The sequence below is a fragment of the Cebus imitator genome, unplaced genomic scaffold (assembly GCF_001604975.1).
Source record: "Cebus imitator isolate Cc_AM_T3 unplaced genomic scaffold, Cebus_imitator-1.0 Scaffold751, whole genome shotgun sequence".
NCBI classification, from domain to species: Eukaryota; Metazoa; Chordata; class Mammalia; order Primates; family Cebidae; genus Cebus; species Cebus imitator.
In genome coordinates, this window is record NW_016108066.1 from 93,065 (window position 1) to 107,472 (window position 14,408).

Consider the following 14,408-nt stretch of genomic DNA (forward strand, 5'->3'; position numbering starts at 1 on the left):
GGTCCATGGAATGGAACTTGCCCAGGACACAAAAGGTGGCCGCCTCATGCGGTGGTCCCTCTGGGCTGCTCAGATCTGAATGCTGGCTCTGTCATTTGCTAACTATGAGATCTTGAAAATTACTTCAACTTCCTAGGCTTCAGAGTCCTCACCCTTAAAATGGGATGACTAAAACTCATGGATCGCTGGGAGAGTTAAATAAATTGATGCGATATTTTTTCTTCAGCCCCTCTTCTATCTGATTGGAGCCTTTCCACCAGCCCACCCCAGCGTGAAGAGGAGCGCGGAAAAGATGGTCAAGTTAGCTGGTTTGCCACAGGTCCACTGCAGCTCAGGGCCCTCCCTGAGGTCTGAACTCACGTTTCCTGAATGGTCCAAAGACACAAGTCAATCCACAAGTCAGTCCCCAAAGACACAGGGATAATTAGCAATGCTATTAGAGAGTGTGGGGGATGAGGGTTAAAGACTGCAGGCAGCACGGTAAGGGTTTTGGGAGGAGAGAGATTCAGGGTGATATGGAAAGACAGTTCGTGGATTGCTGGGGCTCAGGAGTTCAAGAGCAGCCTGGGCAACATAGTAAGATTCTCAACTTTAAAAAAGAGAGAGAGAGGAAAGAAAAGAGAACCCTGGGTGCAGTGGCTCACACCTGTAATCCCAACACTTTTGGAGGCCAAGGCAGGAGGATCATTTGAGGTTAGGAGCTCGAGACCAGCCTGGCTGATAGGGTGAAACCCCATCTCTACTAAAGATACAAAAGTTAGCCAAGCGTGGTGGCTATAGTCCCAGCTACTTGGGAGGCTGAGGTGGGAGAATCCCTTGAACCTGGGAGGCGGAGGTTGCAGTGCAGTGAGCTGATTTGGAGCCACTGCACTGAGGTCTGGGCAACAGCGCAGACTGTTTTTGAGACCCTGCCTCAATAAAAAATTACATTTAAAATTTTTAAAAAGACAAAAAATAGGGAATGGGTTGTGTCTGGATAAGCTGAGAGAGGAATGTGCTGTGCGCAGGCACTGGGGAGCTGAGGAAGGCTGGGCTGGGCCAGTAGGATGGGCTCTCCATTTGGGTAGGGTGCTCACACAGAACTCTGTGGAAGCTTTAATGTGGCGACAGGCAATGGGGAGCTACTGCAGGCTCTAGAATAGGGGCACGACTTGCTAGATGCCCAGTTGGCAGGAGAGAGCTCAGAGCCAGTGTGGGGAACTGGAGTCGGGGAGGCCAGCTGGCAGGGGCTGCGAAGAGGAGGCGAAGAGGAGGAGGGGTGAAGCCACTGTCCCTCCACAGCCCTTAGAATCTGAAGTGCCAGCAGAGCACCCTGTGTTCTCATCTCTTGTTCTCTTAGCCACCTTGGCTGCCACAGCCCAGACTACCTGGTTTCAAAGTCCTCTCCTCCAGTTTACCTGCCACACCACACCTGGACTGTCCTGCTCAAGGACCTACAATGGCTCCCTACTGCCAGGCAGAACAAGCCCAAGTCTCTGACTCTGCATTCAAGCCTTCATTCTCTAGCCTGGCCGCCCCTATCCCAGCCCCCAATCCACTCCTGACCAAGCGCAGTCTGGCTCATTTCTGCCTCTGAGTCTCTGCTCACCTTGCCCCTCTTCCTGAATGTCCTTGCTACTTCTCTGCACCCATCTACATTCTACCCGTACTTCAAAGGCCACAGAGTCCACCTGACTTCTGTGATGCCCCTAGAGGGAACTCTGTTTAATGTTGCTCTACCACCTCCTAGCTGCCAACACCACCACTAATGATGACAATGCAAACAGTGCCATTTGCTGAGCACTTACTCCGGGTCAGGCACTGTGCTAAGTTGCTTGCATGGGAAATCTCATTTAATCGTTATCCCAAATCCAGTAAATCACCATTGCTACCCTCTTTTTACAGAGGAGGAAATTGGGGCTCAGAGGCTAGGGGACGTGCCGACCGGTACAGGGCTACTGAGTGGCCAAGCCACTTGCTCATCCCCAAGCCCATCCTCTTAGCCATTGGAGCTTTTTGCCGCCTCTGACACATACACTCAGGGCCATGATGCTGCACACCTCCAGGGGGCGCCCTGCCCTTTGTAGTCCATGGGAAAGGCTCCTCCGAGGTGGTGGGGCTGTGTGGCTGTGTGGTGGGGCTGTGTGGCTCTGTGGTGCCCCTGTGCAGATGGGGGCTTTGAGTTACACAATTGTGTTATTGCAGATTGCCTTGTCTTTCCACCTGAGCAAGCCTCAAGCCTGTACCCTGACTCCTTCATTGACTGACTCATTCTCTCGGTTCTGCCCTGGGAGGAGGGACAGTCCTGGGGAGGAGGGACATGAAGAATCCAACTCTGGACTCCAATTCCAACTCTGTAATTACTGGTCATTCAAGCTGGGGAAAGTCATAAATGTATCAGAGTTCCTATTTCCTCATATGTGAAAAGAGTCAATCACACAAACTTCACAGAGCCGCCGCAGAGATCAGTTGAGATGCAAAGTACGTAAAGTGGCCCGTGTAGCTCTGGTAAGGGCAGGTACTTAGTAGATGGCTATGAACCCCGGTGTGGACTGAGCGCTGTTCTGTGCAGGCATGGTGCTGAGCGCTGCGGATCTCATTTCATCCTCAGCACACCGTGAGGAGTGCCCCCTTGGGCTCCTCATACCGCAGGTGAGCACTAAGTTTCAGAGAGGTTAACTTGCCCCAAGTCACACAGCCAGCGAGAGGCAGCACTGGGCAGCCAGTGCCACCAGCACAGGACTTGGAACTAGTTTGTCTAACATCCTGATACCCTTCACTGGGATGATATTCAAAGCATCCATCAAGAGGTGAAGTGGAATGGACGCAGACCAGGATGCCGATCCCCCACCCCCAGGCCCCCTCTCTGGTTCCCACCACCAGGCTCTACTGCCTCCCATTCTCAGGTCAAGCTCCTTCCCATATTCCTCCCCAAGAGATTCCAAGCTCCTTCAGGGCCAGCCCCGTGCCATGTCCCTTCCTCCTCCACATACTGTCCTCAGTCACAGCAAGATCCCCAATCATCAGCGACTTCATTTAATTCTAACAGGGACTTCCAAGAAGAAACGAGATCAGATCTCAAGTGAGAGAGGAGGAGCAGAGAGAGGAATTCTGAGTCACTGGCACCAACAGGGCATGGGTGCCCAAGGAGACAAGCGGGAAGCGCCCCCGGGGAACACTCACCTGGAGGTGGCAGAGGGGATTTTGCCCACATTGTTATTGATGTCTTTTCCCTCCGTCTTTACATCCTGGTGGAATTTGGCCTTGAACAGAAACTTCCAAGGACAGGCCATCTCTGTGGTTTTGCAAAGTGGGGCACTTATGTCACTTCTCTGGATTTGAGCTCAGACGTTCTTCACTGTGGGGCTGACGAAGGGAAGCAGAGGTGAGGGAAGGTTGGAGAATTACAGCATTGGGCTTCTCAATGGGGTTGTCTCACTGAAGAATCGACACGAACACCAGCGTGAGCCCCTTCATCAGTGCTTTGCAACCTCTGTCTCTATTTGGGGGTTGGAATGGGGAGGCTTCAGACACAGACTTCAATTCTGTAAAGCCACCTAACAATCTAAAGAGAAAACACGGGACCCCCTACCCCATTGCCATGTAACAAGGACAAACTACATGTCCGGTGAGGCTCCTGAGCGGGACCTGCTGGTCCACTGTTCCTAGCCAAGCTTTATCGCCAGCCCCAGGCAGGGTGAGGAAGAGCCAGGAGGTCACTAAAACAGGATTGCCTTTGCCTGACCCTGAAAGACACTTTCCAGCAGCTCTTATTAGCAACTGTAGTTTTAGGTCTGTTACTGGGAAAGCACTCAAGCTGTAGCTGCCATTCTTTTAAAGACTTTGCAACTGTTCTAAGTCAGTATTATCACTTGCTCCTCTTTTATTATGTGGGGAGAAACTGTGAAAAATGCACTCAACTCTAGAAACCTGAGATCATCTCCTTTGAAAGAGACAAGAGGAAGATCAAAGAGGCAGAAACTTTCTTTTTTTTTTTTTTTTTTTTTTTGAGACGGAGTTTCGCTCTTTTTACCCAGGCTGGAGTGCAATGGCGCGATCTCGACTCACCGCAACCTCCGCCTCCTGGGTTCAGGCAATTCTCCTGCCTCAGCCTCCTGAGTAGCTGGGATTACAGGCATGCGCCACCATGCCCAGCTGATTCTTTGTATTTTTAGTAGAGACGGGGTTTCACCATGTTGACCAGGATGGTCTCGATCTCTTGACCTCGTGATCCACCCGCCTCGGCCTCCCAAAGTGCTGGGATTACAGGCGTGAGCCACCGCGCCTGGCAGAAACTGTCTTTCTAAGACAATGTAGTGAATATAGTTCATGTAAGACTTCTAGGCCAGGCACAGTGACTCAGGCCTGTAATCGCAGCACCTTGGGAGGCCGAGGCAGGAGGATCACTTGAGCCCGAAGGTTTGAGTTCATACTGGGCAACATGGGGAGATCTTGTGCACAAAAAAAATTAAAAATAAGCAGGCATGGTGTCTTGTGCCTGTGATCCCAGTTATTCAGGAGGCTGAGGCAGAGGGATCACTTGAGCCTGGGCAGTCAAGGCTGCAGTGAGCTGTGATCACGCCACTGCACTCCAGCCTGGGCAACAGAGTGAGACCCTGTCTCCAAAAAAAAAATAGAGAGAGAAGGAAGGAGGGAAGGAAGGAAGGGAGGGAGGGGGGAGGGAAGATAGATGCTGGTCTCAAACTCCTGAGCTCAAGTGATCTGCCCACCTCAGCCTCCCAAAGTGCTGGGATTACAAGGGTGAGCCACCGCACCTGAGCTATAATTTCATTCCTTATGATGCCTCAAATACAGCATTCCTATACATATGCATTTTTCCATCATAAAAGAAAAATAACTACATTAGGGAGGCGTTGAGAAGCAAAAGGAAAAAAATTGCGCTTGATCTCACCGTCCCAACTCACTGCTGCCACCGTCCGCTAATCTCCTTCCTGTATTTCCCAAGTTAAATTCAGCCTGGTAATACAGTAACTTTGTCAAAGATAAATTAAGAGCCACAAGACGACATAAATATCAGAGCTCAAAGGCCTTTGTTGAATGAATGAGTGGAGAGAAAGAAGGAAAGAAGGAAAGAAAGAAAGAGAAAGAAGGAAAGAAAGAAAGAGAAAGAAAGAAAAGAAAGAAGGAAAGAGGAAGGAAGGAAGGAAGGAAGGAAGGAAGGAAAGAAAAGAAGGAAGGAAGGAGGGAAGAGGGAAGACAGAGGAAGGGAAGGAGGGAGGGAGGGAGGGAGGGAAAGCAAAAAAGGAAAGAACTTATAGCCCCTTGGACCTGTGTTCAAATTCTGGAATCCTAGCTCTACCAGTTATGTGTCCTGGATTAAGTTATTTAACTGAAACTCATTTCTTCATCCACAAAATGGGTTTAATATATCCATCTCACCAGGATTTGTGGGGAGGTTATATATTATAAGGACTGAATAAGATAGATAATCTATGTTAAAGAAAATTCTTAGCAGACACAGGCTCCCATTCTGGACTTTTCAGAAAGTTTCTCCTTGTAATGTAGCAACCACAGCCAGTATCTGAAGAAGAGAAATCTGATGGAGATGCCATGTTCAAATGATTGAACCTTATCTTGGCATTTCTTTACCTAGACTTCCTATCACCTTCTCTCTGTAGGCAGAAAATTCCCACAATTTTCTAAGCCTTCTCAAACGGGAAGAAACAAAACCCTCTCAAAACAGCCGCTTTCCCAGAAATGAAGGCAACTCACCTCGCAGCGGGCTGCACTGCCTCCCCGGGGTAAGGAGAGTCCAACTGGGAAGAGACCTGTGCCTTGGGAGCTTCGGGACTGTCTGGAACTGCTCAGTTCCCTCGCCAAAGGCGGCCGAGAGATGTTTAAAGCAGTGATGAGGCTGTGTTCTCTGGGGTTGGAGCCTCAGTTTTTGACTCGCTGCAAAGTTATAAACACACTGGCAGTCAAGAAGTATTTATATTCACCCCATGCCATCCAGAGGGTTGTTTTTGCATAAAGAGCTCTTTTTTTTTTTCCAAAGGGAGTGTCCCCGGCTGGGTGTACAGTTAGCTCATTTATGACTGTGACTGCCAGGGTCTGCGGGTGACTTGATCTTGCTGTTACATCACTCTGTGTGGTGCATCTTCAGCCAGCCCACCTCTTCCTGGTCCCAAGTCCAAGGTGGCAGCTCACTAGCAGGGTAGCCGCTAAGATAGAGGCACCACGGAGCCAGGCTGTATTTGGCCAAGCCACACTGCCTGACTTTTGGCATCTGGGGAATTTTTTCCTCAGCAGGAACTCTTTGGTTAATCCCTGTCCATCCTCTCACTTTTCCAGCTTGTGACGGGAGTCCAGGAACCTGGAGGGATATTGACAGTATGGGACATGCTGGAAAATGCCGAAGTTCCTGAAGTCCAGTGATGTTAAATGATGCCCTTATTCCAGACAGGTCCCTGAACTAGTCACTTGAGGTTTTTGGAAGGGAAAGGAAGACAGGCAGTTGGCACAGAGAGGCCTCCGAATATGGTCTTACTTACTAACACCTCACCCTGTAGCACTAGGTAAGCTTTGGCGGAATGTCAGGTAGGAATTTTTCTACAGGGGAAAAAATTCCTTTTCTGATAATGGAAATGATCACTTCTTATATAAAAAAGTGATAATTTATTATCATTTAATTTCATTTCTTTTATTATTATTATTTTGAGATGGGGTATCTCTCCGTCACCCAGACTGGAGTGCAGTGGCACAATTTCTGCTCACTGCAACTTCTGCCTCCCAGGCTCAAGCGATCCTCCCACCTCAGCCTCCTGCAAGTGCACACAACCATGCCCACCTAATGTTTTTGTGTTTTTGGTAGAGACTGGGTTTCACCATATCGTCCACACTGGTCTCGAACTCCTGAGCTCAAGTGATCTGCGCACCTCAGCCTCCCAAAGTGCTGGGATTACAATGGTGAGCCACTGCGCCTGAGCTATAATTTCATTCCTTATGGTGCCTCAAATACAGCATTCCTATACATATGCATTTTTTCATCATAAAAGAAAAATAATAACTACATTAGGGAAGCGTTGAGAAGCAAAAGGAAAAAAATCGTGCTTGATCTCACAGTCCCAACTCACTGTTGCCACCGTCCGCTAATCTCCTGCCTGTTATTTCCCCAAGTTAAATTCAGCCTGATAATACAGTAGCTTTGTCAAAGATAAATTAAGAGTCACAAGACGACATAAATATCAGAGCTCAAAGGTCTTTGTTGAGTGAATGAGTAGATGAATGAATGAAAAACAGGAGTAAGCTGGAATGACTTTTGGCATATCAAAGCCATCTTTCAGGCTTCAGCTGATTCAGTTCAGGTAAACAACGCTCACTGAGGAAAGAGTTAGAATCCTGGCCTCGGCGAGTGCAAAGTCTAGAAAAATGAATGGATAAGCATAGTACAGAGTGATACCTGTAGTGATGGAGGGATGGCATGGTGCTGATGTAGCTGGTTCTGTATTGTTCAGGGAAAGTTTACAAGGGAGAGGATACCAGGGTAGGGTTTTGAGGGATGAATAGGAGTTTGCTGCACTCTATTCCCTGTAACTGCTTTCACATATTCTGGCTATTCCTCCAGCAAACACATGTATTAACCCATTTAATGCCCCCACTCAAGAGACTCTGAGGGAGATACTACTGCTTGCTGTTCATGGAATCCTCAAGAATCCCATCTACTCGGCCTCAAAACACTTGGTTGATTTTCCTTCAGAAAATGCAGTTATTCAGTTGTTTGATCTGTCAAGCATGTCATCTGGGGTGCCCCTCCAATGCAGCGTCTGCTCATTGTGGCATTCTTGACCTGGGGCAGGGTTCGAGTCAGCAGTTACTGCCTAAACTGAGTATCAGGCTTGAGGACACATTTGGAATTAGCCAGCTGGGAAGGAAATATAATTTCTCCTCAATCCTCCTAAGTTTTCTGTTGGACAGACAGCTGTAACAAAAGAAATTATTAATACAGAAAAGAACAAGCAGGCTTGTTAAAGTCTGTGAGGCACATCACACAGGAGAAGCCTCAGTGAACTCCAGCTTTCGGAGTGTCTGCCATGAAGAGCAATGCATTTTAGAAAGTGACAAGATGGCCGGGCACGGTGGCTCATGCCTGGAGTCCCAGCACTTTGGGAGGCTGAGGTGGGCAGGTTGCTTGAGGTCAGGAGTTCGAGACCAGCCTGGGCACCGTAGTGAGACCCAATCTCTACAGAAAAATTGAAAATAAATTAGCTGGGTATGGTGGCTTCCCCAGCTACTGTAGTCCTAGCTACTCAGGAGGATGAGGTAGAAGGATCGCTTGAGCCTGCGAGTTTGAGGCTGCAGAGAGTTATGATCACGCCACTGCACTTCAGCCTCTCTCTAAAAAAAAAAAAAAAAAAAAAAAAAGAAAAAAAAGAAAGAGGGGAGAGAATGAAAGAAAGAAAGGAGGAAAGAAAGAGAAGGAAGGAATGTAGGAACGTAGGAAGGAAGGAAGGAAGGAAGGAATGTAGGAAGGAAGGAAGGAAGGAAAAGTGACGGGATAAAGGAACGCAGCTGTAGGCTTCCAGGGCTGGGAAGCTGTGAGCAGGTAAACACATGGCAGTGAGCTAAGGAGTGGGGCAGCAAGGTTTGTTCGTATTTGTAGATGACTCTGGGACCATCTCTTTGCTGATAAAAGCTATCTTCTCATCTTGATGCTAGGAAAGCATCTTTCTGCAAGGAATGTTTGTGGCTGACTGCAGGCAGAACGGGGCTGTTCAGATAGCCTCTCTCTAGCTGCTCTTTCTCAAGCGCCTTCAGCTGGAAATGATCAGGTCTCCACATCGGCATATTTGGGGGTGGCATGTTCTGGTTTCCTTCAGCCTGAAAGGTGTCAGGTTCAAGTGACAGCTCCACGGCCGACCTGCTATGTGGCCTTGGAAATGCCACTTCTCCCTGGGCCTGACTTTTCTCATGACAAATGGTAACAAAAATAAAAGTAAACTTGACACAAGAAAATGCTTTGAACCATCAAGCAAAAAGGCAGCCACACAAGAATCTATGATCCTCGCTGGGGTCAGAGAGTAACAATTTCCCTCTTGACACAGAGCAAGTGGTGCCAAACTGCCTTCTGAAGTAGCCTCAGTCAGGTCCCCGATCCACCACAAACACCTGCTTTTAAATTCCCGATCCTCTCTCTCTGTCGCATTAAATTCATGTAGGTATTTTTAATTGGAATAAAATTCACATAATATGAAATTACCGATTCGTTAAAGTGTAAAATTCAACGGTTTTTAAAATATTGACTATGTTGTGTAACCATGACCACTATCCCAATCCTCTCTTAACCGGCAAACAGGAAGACGAGGGGAGTAAAAATAGTTATAATGATTGTGATGACACAGAGAGGTTAGGAGACTCACCAAGCTCACACAGCAGACAGCCTTTGAGCCAGGACACAGTGAGCTTCTGGTACCCTCCCCAGAGCACCTATCTGCAGGGCCCAGGGCTGGCCCGTCTGCTGGAGGTTGGCAGACATCCCCCTCTCGAAATCTCCTGCAGCTTCCTGGGCCTGCAACGCTGCCTTCCTCTTGGCCCTGCCCACCCAGCAGGCTGCATTCCTGGGCCTCTTCTGCTGATGGATGCGGCAGGTGAATTCAGCTGGGGAGAAATCAAAGAGCACCTTGAAGGGTAGGGGGGGGACAGGTGGGCCCCCGGAGGGTGGTGATGGAGGTTCTGAGGCGGCCACGGAGAAGCTCCCTCCTCCTTGCATTCCCAGGCTGCCCCGGGCGGACAGAAACCAGCACGGGATAGAAACCAGCTGATAGAAATCAGCACGGGAATGCCTCGGCCTCATTATCCTGGAAATGATTTTCCATGGATTCAATTTGATCTGTCCCTATGCCAGGCTGTGAAGATGGTTCAGGTCCAGTTAGCCCTCGGAAGTTAGCAACTTTGAAGCCCTTTCTACAAAAACAATGAGCAGAGCTACCGTTTACTGAGCAAGGCACTTAAACACACCAACCATTTAATCCACATAAGTCCCGTGCGGTAGCAATGATCACTAGCCCCATTTTATAGACAGGGAAATTAAGACTCAGCAAAGCCAAGTGACGTATCCAAGATCACACAGGCAGGTGGTTGCAGGGTTACAACCCTGGAGTCCCAGCTTGTACTTTCTTTGGCACATGGTCCATAAATACGGCCAGGCCCTGGGCTTTCTGTTTCTCATCTCAGTTAATCCTTCAACAACGCTGTGTGATCGTATTATACTATTATAATGCAATCTCCACTTCACAGATAAGGAAACTGAGATACAGAAAGTTTGAGCAAGCAGCTCAGTGTCCCTTGGCTTGTAAGTGGCAAAGCTGAGGACTGACCCAGGTCTGAGACCTCGACTGGACCCCACCTTGTGTGCCCACTGTGTGTGTGCCCATTTTGCTACAGGTGGGTACACACAGGGGCAAGGAGAGGTGGCCAGGAGGGAGTGGGAAACTGAAGCCAGGGTAGGAGCTGAGGACGACCTGGGGTTGAATGTTCTCCCCTCCATGTCAGTGTCTGGTGCCAGCTCTGTGTGAGGCCACGGAAGGAGGAGATGGAGTTCCCGCTGTGTGCCCCACTTCATGGAAAGTGAAAAAAATTTTATTTGGGAAATATACTTAAGGCTTAAAAAGAGCCAGTTTAAGAGAAAATGTTTAAGCAAATAACAGTATAGGTGCATGCAGATGTGACACAAATGATAAAGAGGGGACGTGAAAGAAACCCGATGTGGCTCTTTCCATTTGGGTGTGTGCATGCCCTGTGGTGGGTCCCGTGTCCTGTGGAGCCTTCACTCCACTCAACTCTCAAAGGAAGGCACTGAGAAGAGGCATTCCTGGCTCCCTCCCACTTCTGATGCAAGCTCAAGTCCCTGGCCCCGGAGCCCCATGTCGTTTGTCAAGTGACCACTGGAGGGCGTAAGTCACACAAATTCCAGCAGCTCCGAAGCTGAGGTCTTCCCGGGTTTGTACCACCTTGCCCGACTTGGAGATGACGGAAGCGAAGGGATCTTTACTGGAAATGCACAAGTGGTCACTCCGGGCAGACAGGCCCAGGGTGGACCAGGGAGGTGGACGAGCTTTGCTGAGTTCCTGGACTGTGATTCACATTGGCTGGTATAGGCCTGGCACTTCACTGGTGTTCCAGCAGGAATTTCTTTCAAAGGTTCATTTCTTGTCAAGCAGCCCGAGAACATGCTCCCTTCCCTGCCCTCCCATGTGGCTTCCCGGGTGTCTCCCCTTCTGGGTTGAGAAATAATAAACAGGGTGGTACCTGGGGTAGTCCCAGGGTGTGACGGTTCAAGGGGCAAGATTCAGGGGCAAATAGTGTATCTGGGAGGTGCAGGGGACATCAGGAGGGGAATGAGGAAGTGAGACAGAGAAAGGGAGGCAGCTACTGAAGGTCCTGTAATTCAGCTTTCACAATGTGCAGCTAGACTCAATCCCACCAGGGAACTTGGAAAAAACAATGCAGAACAGAGGGCTTTGAGTGATCCCACCTGAGGGGCCAGAGCCTGGGCTATTGACCCAGCAGTTCCAGAGCATTGCTCATTGAGGCTGCTCCCGGGGGGTTTCAATCCCCAAGGCCTGTTGTGGGCAGAGCAGCCTTCCTTGGTCCTGGAAAAGCCCTCTGGAATTCACAAAGTGCACTGGAATGAGACAAGGACAGACGTCGCTGCTACAGGCGGGTTAGAATTAGGCCAAATGGAGGAAGAGAGATGTTTGATCATCTTCTCCCCAACTACAGTCTCTGAGGGTGCTGGATGCTGATCCAAGAAGTTCTAAATGCCGCCAGGTGCAGTGGCTCACACCTGTAATCCCAGGGCTTTGGGAGGCTGAGGTGGGCTGTTCAGCAGGTCAAGAGATCGAGACCATCCTGGCTAATATGGTGAAACCCCATCTCTACTAAAAACAAAAAAAAAAAAAAGAAAATACAAAAATTACCCAGGCATGGTGGTGGGCGCCTGTAGTCCCAGCTACTCAGGAGGCTGAGGCAGGAGAATCACTTGAACCCGGGAGGTGGAGGTTGCAGTGAGCCCAGCTCATGCCACTGCACTCCAGCCTGGGTGACAGAGCAAGCCCCCTCTCAAAAAAAAAAAAAAAAGAAGTTCAGCTAAGCACACGCTCTTGTATCCTTCCCTAAGAATCGGTGCATCTTTGTTAGGCCACAGGAGCCCTTCCGTCCTTCTTTTTTTCACTTAGGCATCTCTGAGGCCTTTCCAACTGTGATATCTGGGCTTTCTGAGTCTCCCCACCTCATATATATCAGGTCTTTGATGCTCTTGGAAAAGTTCTCTTCCCCACCAGAGTGCCACCCAAAGGAGGAATGCAGCAACGACTGGCCACTCCTGCAAGGCCTGGCCACGGTGCGTGCAGCGATGTCAAGGGCACCGTCCTCTATGTGGGTCAGAAGCAACCCAGATGGTCAGCACAGGGAAAGGCACACCGGACCAGCCTTATGGTGACCCGTGTGTGTCCCCACCACCAAGAAAAAGTGTATTAAGAATCTTTTGGCCCGATGTGGTGGCTCATGCCTGTAATTTTAGCACTTTGGGAGGCCAAGATGGGAGGCTAGCTTGAGCCCAAGAGTTTGAGGCCAGCCTTGCCAACATGGCAAAACCCTGTCTCTACAAAAAATACGAAAATTAGCTACGCATAGTGGTGAATGCCAGCAGTCTCAGCTACTCGAGAGGCTGAGGTGGGAGGATCACTTGAGCTGAAGAATTAGAGGCTGCAGTGAGCTATAATTGCACCACTGCACTCTCCAGCCTAGGCAACAGTGAGACTCTGATCTCTTAAAAAAAAAAAAGACGTTTTATGATAAGAAATAATCTCCATGATATCAGCAGAAAAATAACAACCCCCACAATGCAAAATAAAAACAGAAGAAAATGTGAGGAAAAAATATTGCACAATATTAAAAAGTGGCAGAATTATAGGCAATGGTTATATTTTCTTTACCCTTCTCTGTATTTGTCATCTGGGCATATGTTAGTTTTATTTATTTTATTTTATTTTATTTTATTTTTTTGAGATGGAGTCTTGCTCTGTCACCCAGGCTGGAGTGCAATGGGGTGATCTCTGCTCACTGCAACCTCCACCTCTTGGGTTCAAGCGATTCTCCTGCCTTAGCCTCCTGAGTAGCTGGGATTACAGGCACATGCCACTGTGCCCAGCTAATTTTTGTGTTTTCAGTAGAGATGGGGTTTCACCAGGTTGGCCAGGCTGGTCTCGAACTCCTGACCTCATGATCCGCCCGCCTCGGCCTCCCAAAGTGCTGGGATTACAGGCATGAGCCACCACGCCTGTTTATTAGTTATATAATAGAAAAAGTGAATCCTTCCTTTTTGAAATACTATCTCAGACATGTGACTGTGCCAGTAATTCACCTTTCCCAAAGGAAAGGAGCTTCTCATGGCCATTTTCATTACAGGAGGCACAGAGAGGGCAGCCACCAATGCCCCTGCCCGTACTCCGTTCATGTTACACCAGTTTCCTGAGCATCGTCCTGTGTTTTCCAAGCTGGGCCCTGGGGATCCAGTGGTGAGCGACAGCAGGCAAGCTGGCTCTCTCTTTCCCTCTCCCCTCTGCCGCCAGTAGAGGCGGCAAGATGAGTCCCAGAGCCTGTTGGAGGCAGGGCATTTGGAGGACAGGGGCTACTTCCTTAAAAACAGAGTGGAAACCAAGGGAACAGACCAAGTGCATCAAAATGCTAGGACAGTTGGCCAAAGCAGAGAGGCTCACTTCTGAAACAGAGGTGGGGTCTGGCTCTTGGTGAGTGAAGGAAGAATGGGAGGAAGGGAGGAAGGGTAATTCCTCCAGCAACTGAGTGGGAGGCTGTGGGGGCCAAGCTATTAATAGCAGCAGGGGCTACTGTCAGGCAGACTCAGGGACAAGTCTCAGGCCTGCCACCTGAAGTCATCTGTGGGCCTTGGAGAGGTTACTCTCGGTTTTCAGTTTGCTTATCTGTAAAGTGTGAATGATCACAGAGTCCCCACCTCCTCGAGCCTTGGGAGGAGTTGCGAGGTGATGTACACAGCGCCTGCCCTGCAGTTCAGCTTGAGCACGTGTCTGTCTTGCCAGAGCCAGAGCATAGCTGTAGCTTTATCAGAGCAGCTGCAGGGAGCTGGCTGGCTCTGCCTGCTGCTATTCTCCCAGCAGCTGGGCGTGCTGGAGCTCAAGGAGCAACACCCAGCTGGCTACCAGGGCCTTTTTACGAGTTATTGCATGCATTCCACACCACCATGCTGTGAGGTGAGCTGTGTCAACCCTATTTTACAGATGACAAAAGTGAGGCTTAGGGAGATTAAAGAATTTTTCCCAAAATCACACAGTTAAAGCTGCAGAACCAAGATTCAGGTCCATTTGATTCCAGATGCATCTGGGAAAAGCATCTTCGTGGCGCTGTTGGGCTTAGACTGGAGGCAGCCCTCTCTC

The 14,408-nt window shown here is 49.2% G+C and overlaps 1 protein-coding gene across 1 annotated transcript in view; it reads right to left on the bottom strand.

The window, feature by feature from the left end:
• Positions 1-6,007, bottom strand: part of NOS2 (nitric oxide synthase 2) — a 45,585-nt gene extending 39,578 nt beyond the window's left edge. Inside the window, exons 1-2 of the mRNA XM_017519491.2 lie at positions 5,713-6,007; positions 3,163-3,345 (exon numbers count right to left, since the gene is read on the bottom strand). Coding sequence (XP_017374980.1) covers positions 3,163-3,272 — 110 coding nt within the window. The 5' untranslated portion in view covers positions 3,273-3,345; positions 5,713-6,007. The remainder of the gene's footprint in view (positions 1-3,162; positions 3,346-5,712) is intronic.
• Between the last annotated feature and the right edge of the window lie 8,401 nt (positions 6,008-14,408).